Source organism: Aplysia californica, unplaced genomic scaffold (genome assembly GCF_000002075.1).
Source record: "Aplysia californica isolate F4 #8 unplaced genomic scaffold, AplCal3.0 scaffold00030, whole genome shotgun sequence".
In the NCBI taxonomy this organism is placed as follows: domain Eukaryota; kingdom Metazoa; phylum Mollusca; class Gastropoda; order Aplysiida; family Aplysiidae; genus Aplysia; species Aplysia californica.
In genome coordinates, this window is record NW_004797300.1 from 716,152 (window position 1) to 732,896 (window position 16,745).

At 39.2% G+C, this 16,745-nt stretch overlaps 2 protein-coding genes across 3 annotated transcripts in view; one reads left to right on the top strand and one right to left on the bottom strand.

The window, feature by feature from the left end:
• The window catches only part of LOC101856780 (involucrin), a gene marked incomplete in the record, with an annotated part of 54,076 nt that extends 48,500 nt beyond the window's left edge, over positions 1–5,576 (top strand). The window contains 3 exon segments of the mRNA XM_005091434.3: positions 608–721; positions 1,825–1,938; positions 3,220–5,576. Of these exon segments, the coding sequence (XP_005091491.2) occupies positions 608–721; positions 1,825–1,938; positions 3,220–3,248 (257 nt within the window).
• A 1,956-nt stretch (positions 5,577–7,532) lies between these two features.
• The window catches only part of LOC101857002, a 28,120-nt gene continuing 18,907 nt past the window's right edge, over positions 7,533–16,745 (bottom strand). For both annotated transcript variants that reach the window (XM_035973776.1, XM_035973775.1), the window contains exons 6-10: positions 16,498–16,605; positions 13,076–13,211; positions 12,714–12,794; positions 11,693–11,818; positions 7,533–10,140 (exon numbers count right to left, since the gene is read on the bottom strand). In XM_035973776.1, coding sequence (XP_035829669.1) covers positions 9,853–10,140; positions 11,693–11,818; positions 12,714–12,794; positions 13,076–13,211; positions 16,498–16,605 — 739 coding nt within the window. In that variant the 3' untranslated portion in view covers positions 7,533–9,852. The remainder of the gene's footprint in view (positions 10,141–11,692; positions 11,819–12,713; positions 12,795–13,075; positions 13,212–16,497; positions 16,606–16,745) is intronic.

Here is a 16,745-nt window from a genome sequence, read left to right on the forward strand (position 1 = left end):
CTGTTGTTTCTGTCTGTCTGTCTTGCTCTTTCGTTGCTCTAAATTACTTTTATTGTGTCTATGTGCTACTCTTTGCTCAAATAAAATGAACTGGTACCATAACCCCAATCGGTGAGTGGTTGGTGAGTGCTCTGGTATGGTTTTCTCCATCTTTCCTATCAAGCGTCAGTTTTCCTCATCTCTCCTCCTTATTTTCTTTGTATGTTACTTTCTAGTAGTAACACCTCTAATCTTTGACACTTATAAAATATGACTTATTCATGTTGCAAGCATCGCAAAAACTCTTGTCCAAACTTTAAAAAAAGCCCCTGTCCTCAAATCTTCGGCATGTATATGACCTGTGGGTGGTTGGCGGGTGCTCTTGTGTGGTTTGCTTCTTCTTTCCTATCAAACATCTATCGTCCTTATCTCCCCTCCTTCTTTTTCGTGTTTGTTACTCTCTTGTAACACCTCTAATCTTCGGCACTTATATGACCTTCTTGTGTTGCAAGTGCCGTAAAACGCTTACTAAAACTAAAAAACGTATATGACTTGTTGGTGTTGTAAATTATGCTGTAAAACTCGTACTGAAACTTACTTTAAAAAGAAACCTCTCTACTGTCCTCAGACATTGGTCAGGAGAAGCAGGAGCAGGAGTTGAAGAACTCCATCAGCTCCTTCAAGCGTGCCAGTCTGAAGCATACAGAGACGCAGGAGAAGAACCCCCTGCCTCCTTCTGAGGGTGAGTAGGACCTCTTGTTGTTGGTGGTGGTGGTGTTGTTGTTTTTGGTGTTCGTGTTGCTGTTGGTGTTGTTGTTGGTGTTGTTGTTGGTGTTGTTGTTGGTATTGTTGTTGGTGGTGTAATGGTGTTTGAAGTGGTATTAGCGGTGAAGTTGTTTTTGTTGGTGTTTTGTGGTTGTGGTGGTGGTGGTGGCGTTGGTGTTTGCAGTGGTATTGGTGGTTGTGTTGGTGGTGGTGGTGGTGGTGTTTGTAGTGGTATTGGTAGTGATGGTGGTGTTAATGTTGTTGTTGTTGTTGTCGTTGGTAGTGGTGGTGGTGTTGTTGTTGATATTGGTGATGTTGGCATTGGTGGTGGTGTTAGTCTTTGTGTTGATGGTATTGTTGACGTTGGTGGTGGTTGTGGTAGTGGTGTTGCTGGTGTTGTTGTTGTGGTGGTGGTGGTGATATTGTTGTGGATCGTAGGCTGCGGGTGCTCTGGTGTGGTTTGCCTCTTCTTTCCCATCAAACATCTATCGTCTTTATCTCCCCTCCTTTTTTATTTTTGTCACTCTCTTGTAACACCTCTTCTCTTCGGCACTTAATATGACCTTGTTGTGTTGCAAGTGCCGTAAAACTCATACTAAAACTAAAAACTAAAAAGTTCTTCTCTTTTGTGTTGTTACTCTCTTGTAACACGTCTAATCTTAAGCATTTATTGTGTTGCAAGTGCCTTAAAACTCTTACTAAATCCAAAAAAGCTTTTCTGTAGTTGGTGGTGATGTTGTTGTTGTTGGTGGTGGTGGTGGTGTTGTCCTGTCAAACATCTATCTTCCCTATCTCTCCTCTCCTCTCCTTTTTTGATCAGTGTAACTCTGTAGTCTATAATCTTTAGCACGTATACAACCTATTTTATTGGAAGTTCCATGAAACTTTTACTAAAACTAAACTCTGTATAAGTTGTTCTTATAAGTTTCTTAGATTGGTTAAATGAATTAATAAAATAAGTCGATAGTGATGTAAAACGCCTACTCAAACAAACAAACATCAAATAAAATGAGACATGTGTTGAAGAATCTAGAATGTTTGTATTGATTGCCGGTCACTGTTTTGTGTGTGTGCTTGCAGCCATTCAGCAAGAAAAGAAGGAGACTGAACTGAGGAGCTCCATCGAGGGATTCCCTAAAGGTCAGCTGAAGAAAGCTGAGACAACAGAGAAGAACCCACTGCCCACCAAAGAAGGTAAAGTTTGACTCAGTTCTTATAGCTATTAGAAACCTAGTCCTGTTATGTCTTGGTGTGTGGGTGATTGGTCGGTGTTCTGGTGTTGTTTGATCCTTTTTTCCTATGAAACATCTATCATCCTTATCTCTCCTTTTCTGTGTTTGTTACTTTCTTGTAAAACCTCTAATCTTCGTCACTAAGGTGAAAGTTCCATAATTCGAACCATAGAAAAAGATAATTGAGTTTTTTTGGCCTCGTGAATAGAACAAATAGACCAGAGAAACTGCTGCTGTGTAGAAAGACAGGGAAAGAAAAGCAGAAGAAGACAAAGAACAACATACATGATGGCCTGAACAACTTTGCCATAAATAACTCAAAGAAAAAACCTGAGCTGATCAAGAAGACGGACAACTGGAAGGAGTGGGGTACTGATACACGGTACATGATCGTCAATGTCTGCCCCAGACCTGACACTTGATGATGAAGAAGAAATGCATGTTCAGTACCTAGCAATTTATCAAAGGGAGAGCAGACAGCTTCTGCTTTTAGATGATTCTGTCTGGGACACATACTGCCCTGGTGGGCCTGACTTTTGTTTACTATTTCGCGATGTCAGTGCTTTCTTGTCGTATCTCCTTTTTTTAAATAGTGAAAATATATACATCTTCTTAAGCTCACTCTTTGTTATACTGTTTTCACTGTTATTAAAAATGGAGATATAACAAGAAAGCACTTGGGTCGAGACTTGCTGCTTTGTTGGAAGATGACTTAGCACAGCTTAGCTTGTTTGTGCTAAAGGCAATGTACCTACAGTGGTGTCTGCTAATACTGAACATGGTTAGTCTGATAACAATGGTAAACCAAAATAAAAAATAATAAGTGCAACATTTTTTCTTTTAGTTGAGGAACTTCTCTAAGCTGAAAACCCGATTAAACTGAAGAAAATTTGGCGGGCCTGCAGATTTCAGTTTAATCGAATTTCACTGTATGATTTTTTTGCTGCCCATTTGCATAGATCAGAGATGGCCATGAGGAATGCAGTCTTGAGGATAGGACATTTTACTTCTTGAATAACAAGTCTTCAGCATGTAGGAGATCTTTTAAAGTAGTGTTTGACGATACTGCTAGGGTAAATGGGTGATTGGAGCATGCCACTGGTAGGTCCTACATCTTTACATTTTCCTCTTTTGTTTCTGCCCGTTTTACTTATCCCAGCACTAAATGACCATTATTGTTTAAGTGTGCTTCTCTTTACTTAAACAAACAAACAAACAAAAAATGCTCTTTTCTCTTCCACAGAGATTGCAGCAGAGAAAGCGGGGAAATAAATCTCCTCTGTCCTTCTACAAAGACCCCTATCAATGTTGGCACGGCAAGGGAACTGACTAGAGGAGCTGTGGTGGAGTTTGAAACAAAGGGGGAGGAGTTGACATTCAGCTGTGATGTCTAACCAGCAGTTTCAAACATTTTTTGTGAACTTTATTTAATGTGAACTAAAATTGGTTTTACTGCTTGCATAAGTATTCTGAAATGGTCTTTTTATGGTAAGGTCTTTGTACTTGAAATTTTACTGAAGAAAGAAAAAGTTTTGAATGATGAGCTTGAGTAAAAGATCTTTCTTAGTAATGAGCGCTTTAATAGGGCGCAGCATTCAACTTTCGTTCAAATGTGTCGAAAGAATTCAGAATAAGACTGGCTTTCTGTGGAAAAAAATTTAAAATTGTTCAGTTAGAAATTACTCAATAAGCGAGTTCCAGTGTGTGCAGCACGGATATCGCATAGCTGTATGGCCAGCCTAGTGTGTCGCTCCCTCTTGACTTGCCTGTCAAAAAGCTGACTGCGGACAGCAAAGATGGTGTCGGGCTTTTGAAAGTGCCTTAAAAATTCATACCAAAATATCTTCTTTATTGTCGATGAACAAAGTGTATATAAAAATATACTTGTTAGATTGTCACTGTTCAGATTTATTTTTCTTTATTAGAGTTATTATTTGAAATTCATGATTTTCGTTGTTTCGATGTCTTGACTGATTTGGTCATTGTCATGAAATTCAAGTCCTTGATGACTCCCCTGAACTGGGTGGTAGAAACAGCAGTTCAACTTTTTTTATACTTCAATGAATAAGACTCAAATCCTTTAAAAAAAAAAAATTTGATCATCTGAGATGGATACTGCAAGTCTGACACTGTCTTAACTGTTCCCAGCGGTTTGTTCTGTACATAAATTGTTATCCATGCAAGCCTGTACATAAGTGCCTATTCAACTGGTCAAGCATTTGGAAGGCCAATGTTCTTTGTGAACACTCACTATCTGGCATTTAATGTTATATCCCATACCCCCAAGCTTCTCTCACAACTCCGTACATTCTATACAAGAAGCTGGCATAGAAGTTTTGAAAGCATAGGTTTATTTCCATTCCCACATATCATTCCATGAAAAGATCAGAGGAGATTATTTAAGAATTGTCAAATTTCCCTTTCTCACCGTTTGTGAAGATAATGGCTATCTTTGTTTTCAGTGTATCATTAGCCTCGATGAAGCTAAGGTTTGCAACGTATCTAGTCCATTCAAGCCATACTTGCGTTAGAAATGTTACAGAAGTGACAGAAAATTAACATGTTACTTCTAGGGACTGGAAATATCGAATTAAGTCTCTTAATTTTTGTCAAAGTCGGCTTTAGTTTTGACCAAGTAAAGTGTCTATCTAAGCCTATTCCGAAGATATTTGTCCTTTCCATTATGATATATACAATCATCATCAAATACTCTTTTCAGCAATTGTTTATTCCTTTACTTGTAAGTCCTATCAGAGAAGGTTCATAGCTTGAGCTATGTCAGTGGAACAAATTAAGTCACACCAGAGAGTGTCTTAAAGTTTTAAGTTTTGTTTCAGGGGCACGATGGATCTTTTACTCTCTGCTTTTTCCCCCTATTATGTTCTTTTTGTGTATTTTATCCTGGTGCTAATGTTCTTTGCACTGTTTCAGTAATCATTGTATTTGCATTTTGGTTCCTCCAAATTTATGTTATTTGTTTTTAAATTGTTCTGTGAGAATTATTTTGGCGTTATTTCCATAAATGCTTGATGTTCAGCCGCTGCTGTGCTGTTTTGTAAAATTTCCTGCTTCTACATAGGGGTGAAAATTCCCATGGCTCTTTGATCAAGTTTTTGTTAGATTATTGCTAAATTTCAGGAAATATTTGTTGCCACGTTATGACAAAGTAGACTCTAGTGTTTGAGTCAGTGTCTTGTTTCAAGACAACTTAAAGTTTTTGTGCAATGTTTTGCAGTCAATTGTTTCACATGTTCTTTGAAATGACACGCAAAATATCCTACATAGGTTGGTACAGTACAAGATATGGACCATTCATGGCACATTCCTTAGCCTGCAACTTTCTGGTTTCCAGACATGATATGAACTACTCTGTTATTCTAGTTCTACACTGTAGGCAGTGCAGTTTTCCTTTTGAGAAGATTTAAAAAATAATAAAATGAAAACAGTTTTGTTTCTACAGGGCAAACATCTTTTGTTTAAATTTCTTTTGATCATTCATCTAATGCCGTCTTGCAACATTTTGTAACATCTGCTCCTAGCTGCCAGTACTCGTCTGTACAGCTCCTTTCCACATTAAACATTTTTGTGTACCTTGACAACAGCATGTCTTTGACGTTATTGTATATTTTTTATAATTCCTGTGTACAGATGAGCGAGTAGTTGGCGGGTGCTCTGGTGTGGTTTTTCTACTTCTTTACCTCAAGATCAACTTCTATTGTCCTAACCTATTGTCCTATTTTGTGTTTGTTTCTCTCTTGAAACACTTCTATACTTCTGTACTTATATGATCTAATTGTGCTGCAAGTGTTGTAAAACTTACTAAAATTAAACTTAGCCAGTACTGTAAAACTCTTAGAGAAACAAAACAAACTCGCCTCCTTCTTTTCTTGGTATGTTACTCTCTAGTGCCACCTCTAATCTTATGTAGTTACTTGACCTAATTGTGTTGCAAGTGCTGTAAAACTCTTCATGAAACTGTACAGATGATCAGAGGGATTGTGGTGCTGGACTGCTAATTCTGATTTTGGTTTTCATGGATCTCTTGTGTTGCAAGTATCTTAAAACTCTTACTAAAATTAAATTAAACAGAGACCATATCTAGCCAGGAACAGACCAGGATAAGAGAAAAATCAGAAATAAGCAGAAGCAGGACCCCGCCCCACAACACACACAAACAAGGATCTGATTTGAAACATGGTTACCAGTGTTTGTGGTGTAGCTTCATTTTTGCATGCAGGAGACCTGAGTGGGGAGAAATTAAATTTTTATCTATTATCTTGGGTTTTCTTCTGGGATGTTGCATCCCTATCAATGTGGGTTGGCCTTGACAGGCAGGGTCAGGCCTTCTAAATTAATTAAATTCTGTCGATAAGGCCGGAAAAAAACATTACATTAATAAATAATAATAATAATAGATAGCATCTGTATAGCGCAAATTCCCACTCTATGCGCTTCACAATCTATACTATTACCCCAGCAGACCTGAGAGCATTCTGCAACAAACTCAACTTCCTGGGAAGCATACAGTGCAAGCAGCCATTTTTAATTTCTGGGCGCTAAAACACTAACATACTGACAAGATCTTTCATTGTCTATGGCCGGGTACCCATTTCCACCTTGGTGAAGTGAGGAAAATTAGTGTTAAGTGTCTTTCCCAAGGACACAACGTCGGGCCCACGGCTCGAACCTCCGACCCCGCATCCTCACGACTACGGGTCCGATAGCGGAACCACACATTAGACAAAAATAACATGGTCTCTGGTGACAACATAGTGTCATGAGCTTGTTGGAATCAGCATATTTTCTAGTATTCTGAGTTTGAACTTTGCGTTGCACATTAAAAAAACCCACGAAGCCTCAACTGTCTTTGGGGAAGATATTTTATGTTGGCCATAATAATAATAACTATCTTTCTGTCCGGAAAAATATGTAGCACAGACAAGGTTTGCGTCAAATTCTGTCCAGGTGATTATAGCCTGAAGGCGTTTGAGTTTGACAATTCTGAGTTTGCTCGCACTATCAGGAAGTTGTGAGAAGTGAGATTGTGTCAATTAAGAATCTGTACTGTATGGTACACTTGAGTGAGTTTGCTTCAAACTTGACTACTCGAACCCTGCCCCCTAGCCCTATTTTGACCCTCTTTCTGCCCTCCCAAGCCAATTTCCTGGCATTCACACATTTGCAGGTAATGCAGTTGAGTCCAATTACATTGAACACGATTTATCGGAAAACGTTTTGAATTAAAAGATATCATTTTTTTAAATAGCGGGACTCCCCTCTATACTGAGTCTGATGGTAAAAGTTTTGGGAACCTTTAATTTCTAGCCGCGGGTCTCGGTCCGACTTCATGAAATAGACCACACACACAGATTTTAAAATTGGGTTTTGGGGGATTGGGCCTAGAAATGGGGTCAGATCCCAATGTGTATTGGGCCCTTTACAGTGGAGAGACGAAATTGGATTTGTCGACCAGTGCGAGCAAATGTTCAAGGGGTTAAATGACGTAAAATAACCTTTTGAGGGTTTCAGTTTCAGTAAAAATGTGATGAGGGAAGGTTTTTGATTCCGTACATGTACAGCTTTATTATTGTCATTAAATGGACAATAGAATATAAAACATTTATCAAAAGAAATAAGCAGTTTCCAAAATTACATTTTGTACAAAAACATAAATCATAAAAGTTATAGAAAATCACAAGTTCACAATGTAAACGTTTTAAAAAGTAACACAAAGTGGTGTGCTGGGAACCTGGGAGGTAACTCTGGCTTTTCATAACCATGCACATCCAGACATGAGAAAGTCCCTTTGCAGTAGATAGAAACTACACCCAGCTGTGTAATCAAAGGATTGTCTGGGTGAATATCATCCAAGTTTACTATGAACCAATCAATACATGAAAGTGCATGCTGAAAACAAGTATACCAAAATTTTAAACACCGAATATAATTCACATTTGCACTTAAAGCGCAACAAAAAACATCAAGTACCTCATACAGAAGCAAACTTTGACATAAAAATGAATAGTCAGCAATATTGTGTTTTTACAAAGATTGTTGATTTGTATGTACAAGAGTGATTTGGGTTGTGTTTTTTTTGGTGTAAGTACATAATATGTCCCTGGTGGCTACACTCTCATTTTTACAGTGGCTTTTATGTCTCTCTCTCTCTTTCTCTCTGTCTTGCTCTCACTTCTCTTTGTCTCTCTTTCTCTCTCTCTCTCTCTCTCTCTCTCTCTCTCTCTCTCTCTCTCTCTCTCTCTGTTTCTCCTCCACATCTTTTTTGTGTTCTTCATTCACCCATATTTTCTCAGTTGTACATGTTTTGTTTTTGATTCAGTTCTCAGTCTTTCAGGGTTACGGTAGAGTTTTCCTGTTGTACATCTGTACGTTGAACAACTTCATAGTAAAATCTTTCTATCCAATCATTCATCGTCAGTAAATGAAAACATCCTGGTCTGTCCACATCTACGCACATTTAGGAAGCTTGTTAGTTAACGTACAACTTAAAAAGGAAACACAAGAGTGTATTGCCATTTGGTACCACCTCCTTTATTTTTTTTTAGTAGGCAAGCTTTTGACTGTCATATATAGATACCAGAAACAGCAAGGTAACTTTAAAAAATTCATATTTACCTGTAATTGGTTATTTTGTGTTGTACAGAATAATGAGAAAAACAATGTCACCTATTAATTATTAATCAGGTCACATGACTTTGTTTATCTATCATAATTTATGCCCATCCACTTCACCAAAGTTTTCTGACACTAAGCTCACAGGTGAACTCTTTCCTCTCTGAAACTGAAAAAAAATTCTACTTATCAAGTCAATGTTAACAGAAAGCTAAACATTGAAATTTTATTTGTGCAGGTAAAATTTATTTTGGCAGTGGTATGGGTACCTTTCCAAGATAGCAATGATATCACGCCAGGATACCACATAACCATAATAATAATTGTAATTCTTCTCTCCCCCTCCCCCCAAGTTCTATTGGAAATCCCCTGTGGGTGGTTGGCGGGTGCTCTGGTGTGGTTTTTGCTCATTCTTTCCTATCAAACATCTATGGTCCTTATCTCTCCTCTATCTTTTCTTTATATAGAGCTAATTAACTTTCTAGTTTTAGCAACACCTCTAATCTTTGGCACTTATATATGACCCATTTGTGTTGGAAGTGCCTTAAAACTCTTACTAAAACTTAAACTAAAGGGTATCCCCATGCAGTAGGCCCCTATTGCTCACCAGTTAAAGCTCATGATGTCAGCTAGAGACACAACACAATTGATAAAGAGCAAGTATTTTTTTGGCTAGTATTTTCATTAGAGCAATTCATAAGACTTCACCTTCACTTATCTCGTAGTCTGGCTGACTGTTGGGGCACCACTGTAGATTTTTCAACTTTACAACGAGATTCATCCATTCCCCGCAGTTCTCAGCTTTCTACAGTGTGATGTTCCAGTCACTGCCAGTCCACTCTTTGATATTATTGTCTTCCAATCATTGTGAAAGGAATATATATATATTGCAAAAGTAATAACCCTTGCCTAGCGGTGACTTAACTGTCCACCAAGTGGATCTGAAGGAGTTTTGTCTATCGCATAAAAAAAAGAAAGCCATTTGTTCTTGCAGCAGGAGCTCCAGAGCTTAATCTTTCATCAGACCTGTGTTTCCTTGGACTCAACTTTCAATTGCATTGAAAACACAATTTCCATTTCGTCTCTTTCACCAGAAAGTATAACGTCCAAAACATGACACTGAAGCAAATTTTGGCAGTTGCCTTGCGAAATTAATTGTCTGTGGAAGCCTTGGTGAATCAATGAATATATACAAACCACAAAAATGTCATATCCCGTTCGATGAACCCCCGATACTGCCAACGTATCAGCTGGCATGAACACAGCCTTTCACCATAAGGTTACCTCCCTCATAATCATACAAAACAGGCCATATGACATAGTTGATTTTCTTGGCTTTCGACTGGTTGCACGACCACCACAGTTTATGTTTTGCATCATCAAATCGAGTGTCTGTGCTGCCCAGTTTCATGGGAGGTTTCTGGATAACCATCTGCCAAGTGAGAGAGCTGCACTCTTGAACATATCTCAGAAGGGATGGGTTCGACCACTCAGACAACAGGGGTGAGGAGCTATCACAGCGGGACTTGACCATCTGAAAAGAGAAGGAATAGGTCAGGTTGGGTCCTCAAAAATATTAAACTGAAAGTCAGAGCACACCGCTAATTGTATTTATTTAACTAATTCTGGGCCAGCCAGATTTTCCTTCATGGAGGGGGCAAAAGCTACCATTTTGGCACAATACGACTGAATTCAACAAAATTTGACTGTGACTTTCAGAATCTAACACGTTTGTTTTTCAAGGTCATGAGTCAGATCGGCAAATCTTGAGACTCGAAGCTTCCACAAGAATCATTGTGCTAAATATCAAGAACTGTCAAACAAAGGTTACACACATAATTAAAAATGTTGCGCTTGCTCTGTTTTGTCTTTTAACGACTCATTTCCAATAGGAATCTCCTAGTCCTAGAATGGTAGGTGCTATTTCGTTAAATCTGAGAGCACAGTTGTATAGAAAACACACCCTCTTCTCCTCCTTATGAGACTACTGGTTGATTGATTGAACTTAAATATTTTTTATCGCCTCTGACACAATTCATATTTATCATTTAGTAAGCAGGCTGCTTTGATCTTGCCTGACAGGGCTAACCTAGGATGATAGAGTGTATCTCTGGTGAAGAAACACAAAAATTCAAGTGCATAGACTTTCTCATGTGAAATCAAACTCACATGTTTTTACACACAATGGCAAACGTTCTAACAATTCCATTGCAAACAGCGACTAAGAGAGATCAATGGCTTTTATGGAAAAATCAGTTCTAAAGAAGCAAAGATAAGAATAATCACCTTAGAAAGGCTCTGACCTCACCAGACACACCATGTCTATTATAAGCATGAACTAGCCTTGAAAGTACAGTGGAGTGCGATTAAACCAAAATCTGCAGGACCATCCAATCTTCTTCGGTGTGGCCGGGTTTTTGGTTTTGAGAGTAGTCAAATAAATTTTTTAAATAAAACCAACAACCAGAAACCCCCCCAAACCCCAGGGGTTTTATTTTCTTTCAATTTAATGCTGTTTTTGGATTAAATGTGTTCAGTTAAAGTGAGTACAAGATTTTAGCTTCGGCCTATCAGCATGTATATAAGAAAGCGACAGGCAAATTTCTTTGGACACACAATGCGGAAAGAAGCATTAGAGAATATTGTAACAACAGGCAAGTTTGATGGACAGAGAAGCAGAGGCAGACAAAGGGAAAAGATACTGGACAAGATGACAACATGGCTAGGGGCAGCAAGAACAGCAGACACCATTGCTGCAACGCAAGACAGAGTGAAGTGGAGGTCCATGATCGCCCACGCCAGTCGGCAAGGCACGGGATGATGATAATCAGCATTTATGGTGTTATTGGAAGGGTCTGTACCAATGTACAAGATTCCTACAAGTGGGGTAACCCTCTCATTGACTTATTTTCCTATATAAATTTTTTATACACACAAATACAAAATACTATGTTTTATGTAAACACAGGTCAATCAATGTTTAAAACGTGAATTTTTTATGAATGTAATGCGCTTTTAACATTTTTTAGAAAATGTAAATGTGCAGCATAAATTTTATTTATTATTATTATCATTTAAGAACTGACCTGAGCTACTTCACTTGTATTGATCTTGTCATAGGATGCCCGCAGTTTCTGACCGAGCAAATCTGACATATCGTCCGGAAGCTGGCCAGAACACTGACCGTCAAGACCTGCATCTACTAACGTTACCTTTGAGCAAAAGAGAAGCACACCAATACACAAATGTTGTCATTAAGTGCCTGAAGAAAAGCAAGACAAACAGATGGAAACAAAAAAGGAAAAGAATAGAAATTACCGACCTACTTGTGTCACCCTCTCACCCTGAGAGTGAGACGAGATACAATGCAAAAAACAAAGTAAAATTGATACTGTACTGGTAGGAGAACAAAGCTTTCATAATAACTATGTCAAAACATCTAAATGCAACAGAAACTTGAATACCTAAAATGTATGAGACAAAAACATTCATAATAGAAACTATGTTATCCGCAGCTGAAAATGAGTCAAGAATCTTATTCTTAATATCTAAATGCAACATAAAACGAAATGTTAAAAAATATAAATGGCCTTCCATGCCCAAATCACACATTTCTTGTTCAATGCTTTGAGGAACTTGTATGACCAAAACATGAAAAAATTTAATAGAGGCTGTACTAACACAGTGAATCAGATGTAATGAAAAAAAAAGATGCACTTCACTAAGAACTTCTCCTTGCTGTTAGTTTTCCTCCTGACATTTAGAGACAATGATCGAAGTCATTCTAAGCCTTTTTTTGATGACAGTTACTGTATTGACTGTACAAAAAAAAATTAGAAGCTGCTGTGATTTGAAATTTCAGTATATAATACAATTTTCTTTTATTTACCATTCATTTTTTCACAAAGTGTTGCTGGTCTCCTTTCAAAATTGTCCCTGGATATCACACACATAAACAGACAGACCAAAAAGCAAATGAGATTTAGCTTATACAGCAAGGTGATCATCTGAGGTTGCCTGTTTGATACTGCAGTGAATTAAATAGGTAACAAAGTTATTAATCAGTACGAACAAGAGTTAACAAGACTCATTTTGATCTCTACTCACCGCAGCTGTTGGATTGGACAAGATGTGGCTTATGACCTTTTCAACACATTTCAGTGTGTGAGTATTGACTTTGAAAGATGTCTGCAAACAAAAAAGGAAGGGGATATATTGAAATGATTAAATATGATGCATAATTCAAAGCATTGGACTATTTTTATTTTGCCAAGTTAAAGTAACACCAAAGAAGGAGACGACTATATTATTCAATGTCATTCCATTTTTAAATACTTCATTTGATTAACTCTACTCTGAAGAAAAACAATTTTTTAAAGGAAAAGTCTGTACACAAATTCTATTCTTTCTCTTAAGTTGAAAAGGGACACCACAAAGGAATAACGAAGGAGATAATGAAGGCAACCCACCACAAGCAGGTTACACAGAAACTGCACAGCATCTTCCTCAGAGGCCAAGTCCTCCAGGCCTTCCTTAGCGTCCATCCACTGCTGGGACTCAAGTGTTGTGTACGCCACTGCAATGTTGCTGGGCCTTGACTTCTCACTAGGAATAAATAGGCACAGTAAGAAAATGTTTTAGTCTGTCTGAGCTGGAGTTTGGGATAAAAGATACATGATGTACTTCATATCGATTGCTCAAATAAACAGGCACAGTGAGCAGATGTTTTAGCTTATCTGAGCTGGAGTTCAAGATAAAAGATAATTCATATTGACTGCTCCATTCCAAATAGCTTATGGCAGAGTCTTATACTAAGCATTCTGTATTAAATATCTTTTTTACTCTTTCCCCATTTCTTCGCAACTCATTTTGAGTCCCTCAAGGAGTGTTTATAAAAAAATACAACTACACTCGAACCTGCTTCAACGGCCACCTGTATAACTGGCCACTTCCCATTTTCCTCCTTGTGCTTTTTTTTTTTTTTTAAACTTTATAATGGCACTGTGTAAGACAGACACGACCTGTCTAAGATGGCCACTTTTCTCCTCAACAATGGGTGTCCGTCTTGGACAGTTTTGACTGTAGTTCTTTGACAAAATATATCGACCAAAACCAAAATGGGTCACTGATCCCCTCAAACTATTGCGAATTGGAGAGACACCATGAATATAAGATGAAATATGTGTGGATGTAGAATGTGCATAGAAAAGATAACGCGAGGTAGAAACGCAGGGAAAAAGTGATTAGTAAGAACACACATCACATGGAATGGTGATCTTTAGGTATGGGGCACTTCAAATTTGTCACTTGAAGTGCCGAGGTGGAGGGAAATAGTTAGACAGGACATGATAAGTATTCATTCTTTGCAAACTGATTTTTAGCAGTGAGTTAAATATTTAGGGTAATCTGACAGGTTCAGATTGCTGCTTGATGCCATATCCATAAGAACAATGTGGATTTTTAAAAAAAGATAACAAAACGTATTCAGTGTGGTTAGGGTTTTGTTAATAGATGTTTAAAAAATTCTGGTTAAAGTAAAGTACAGTCAAACCTCATTGTACCACCCCCATTATACCGCCTGCCAGGCTTAAATTTACTGCCAGGTTTTGCTAGTGTACGAAAAAGAGCGCCTATATAAACAGGGTGTTTGCACGTTCACACCGCCATCCATCAACTGTCTGAGTTGTACTGTCCTTATTCAACTAATGTAAATTTGCCCTGCCATACCGCCAGACAACTGACCACCAGAGGTACCCACTGCACGCAGTGCACAAAACCCACTGGTTGGCTATTTGATAATCTTTCTCCCATGAAAAAGAAATAGAGATAGATAGAGAAGACTCTTGGCTCTGAATACATGGGCACGTATGTCTCTTTTCGTCTATGCAGATGGTCGACCGGTCAATTTAGCTTAAGATGGCCTCAAGGTTGTGTTCATGCAGTTTCTTTCATGGCTAATTCTTCCTATGTTTGAAGCGCAGATTCTGTCGTAATGCTTGTTTGTCAGTGACGTCTTGACTAGGCTAGATGCCTGGGCCTGACTATGGAGACTATGGGTATGAGAACGTGTCTTGCCCAATTTGCACGAACCCCCTCTCGACTTTGCTGATTTAATCCAAAGGGGCGACGAGGTCAATACATTTGGAACCACTAGAGTTGCAGGGGATGCCAGAAGCCAGAAGATAGTTCGGATCATTCCTCCCTGTAGACTGTCTTAGGGGCCCTCCCTCTGGATTTGTTTAGAGTTTACTCCCTTAGCCTTTCATACTCCCGTATGTACCTACAAGGCAGTAGGAACAGCTGCAGGTAGTACCATCTAGTGTCATTATGGTAGCAACACTAAGGCTGACCTCACATGTGCATGTACATGTATACATATATCACATAACAAAAAGATACTTTTCAAACAGGGATGGCACCACAGAATCATGTTACTTGACGTTGGCAGTCAAGGCTATACAACAGAGGAACCCCGTTGAATCGCCATCCGTGCTATTCTGCCAATATCATGCTCGTCCCAAGGGTGGCGGTATACAAGTTAACAAGGTTTGACTATTGATTCCCCCCCCGCCCTCTCCTTTCTCTCTCTCTCTCTCTCTCTCTCTCTCTCTCTCTCTCTCTCTCTCTCTCTCTCTCTCTCTCTCTCTCTCTCTCTCTCTCTCCCCCTTCCGTTTTCAGATTTTCATGCATCGTGACAATCACAAACTCATAATCAAGTGTTTCCTGCCCCTGAAACATATTATTATAGCAAACCCCAGAGTGACCCCCATGGTGAACCAGACATTGCCCATTAAGTCAATCAGTTTAAATGGAGTGGAGGAGAGGGAGGGGGAGGAGGGGCTAATACCCAGTGCCCATTGGCATGATCGATTCAGTTCGCCGATTTGGTTTGGTAGGTGAGGCAAGCCAGATTGAGGGTTAAAAAGCGACCATCGAGGCACAAACCAAACAAAGTCAACGGTGACTAAAAACAATTAATGTATTTGTTTTCAAGGCTGCGAGATGGGCGATAGGTTTGTATTAGAGAACTGATATCCCAGTGGATACTAGGTATTACTTGTCTATCTTACTTTACTTTTTTCTTCCGCTTGTACCGTTGGGTGTCGCGGGGAGACACAGGCGTCTGTCTGCAGCGAGGTGAGTGGCCTGTAGGAGGGACATCCCGTGAGCTCTGAGGGTGTCTGCCTCAGATTTGCTCCGGTGTCGCCTTGGTCTTCCTCTGGCTATCCAGCTAGAATATTTCATGTTGTATGCCCTCAGGTGTGGTTGGTTTGAGGGCATCCGTGTGAGGTGTCCGAAACACTTGATCTTTTGTTTTTACCATGTCTCTTGTGATTTCACTTTTTGTCTTGTTTTGTTAACCGCTCTTCTTTAATATTTCATTTCGCATGTGACAAGCTTCCCCTCGAGGGCTTTTTTTGGGACCATGTCTGGCACTGATATATGAGCATTTGTTGGAACATTGCGTTGATGAGCTCCACCTTGGTGCTCATGGGGATATTGGGATGTTTCAGGAGAGGGGCGAGTTGATAGCTGACTGCATTGGCTGTCTGGCATCTAGTCTCTATTTCTTGATCTAATTTTCCACTTTCTGTGAAAATGCTGCCCAATTATCTTAGTTCGCTGCTTCGCTTTATTTGGGATACATTGATGTTGATATCCACTTTGTTTGGTCTCCTGCTAACTGTCATGACCTTGGTCTTGATACCACTGATCTTCATGGCATATTTCGCAGCTCATGTTTAGTTGGTTTATATGCTCCTGTATTTGAGTCTTGTGAAACTGCGACTGGCTTTGTAAGCTCGAAGTGGATATTAATATTATTTAAGAAAATAAAAGGAGACACAAACCTACTTGTCTTTCATCGACAATTAATTTTTCCAGTGCTTACCTGATGTTCTCTGTCATCCTATTGTCCACCCGGGGCCGTGGCTTGGGACTAGAAACTGCTGGTTTGGACGGTGAGTTGTTGGAACTGTGGCTGTTGGCTTGAGAGAGTCTGAGGAACAGAGGAACCTGAGGGTAGTCTCGGAACTTGTTGGAGAGGGAGGATGGGAGAAAGTAAGAGCGAGGGAGAGAGAGAGAGAGAGAGAGAGAGAGAGAGAGAGAGAGAGAGAGAGAGAGAGAGAGAGAGAGAGA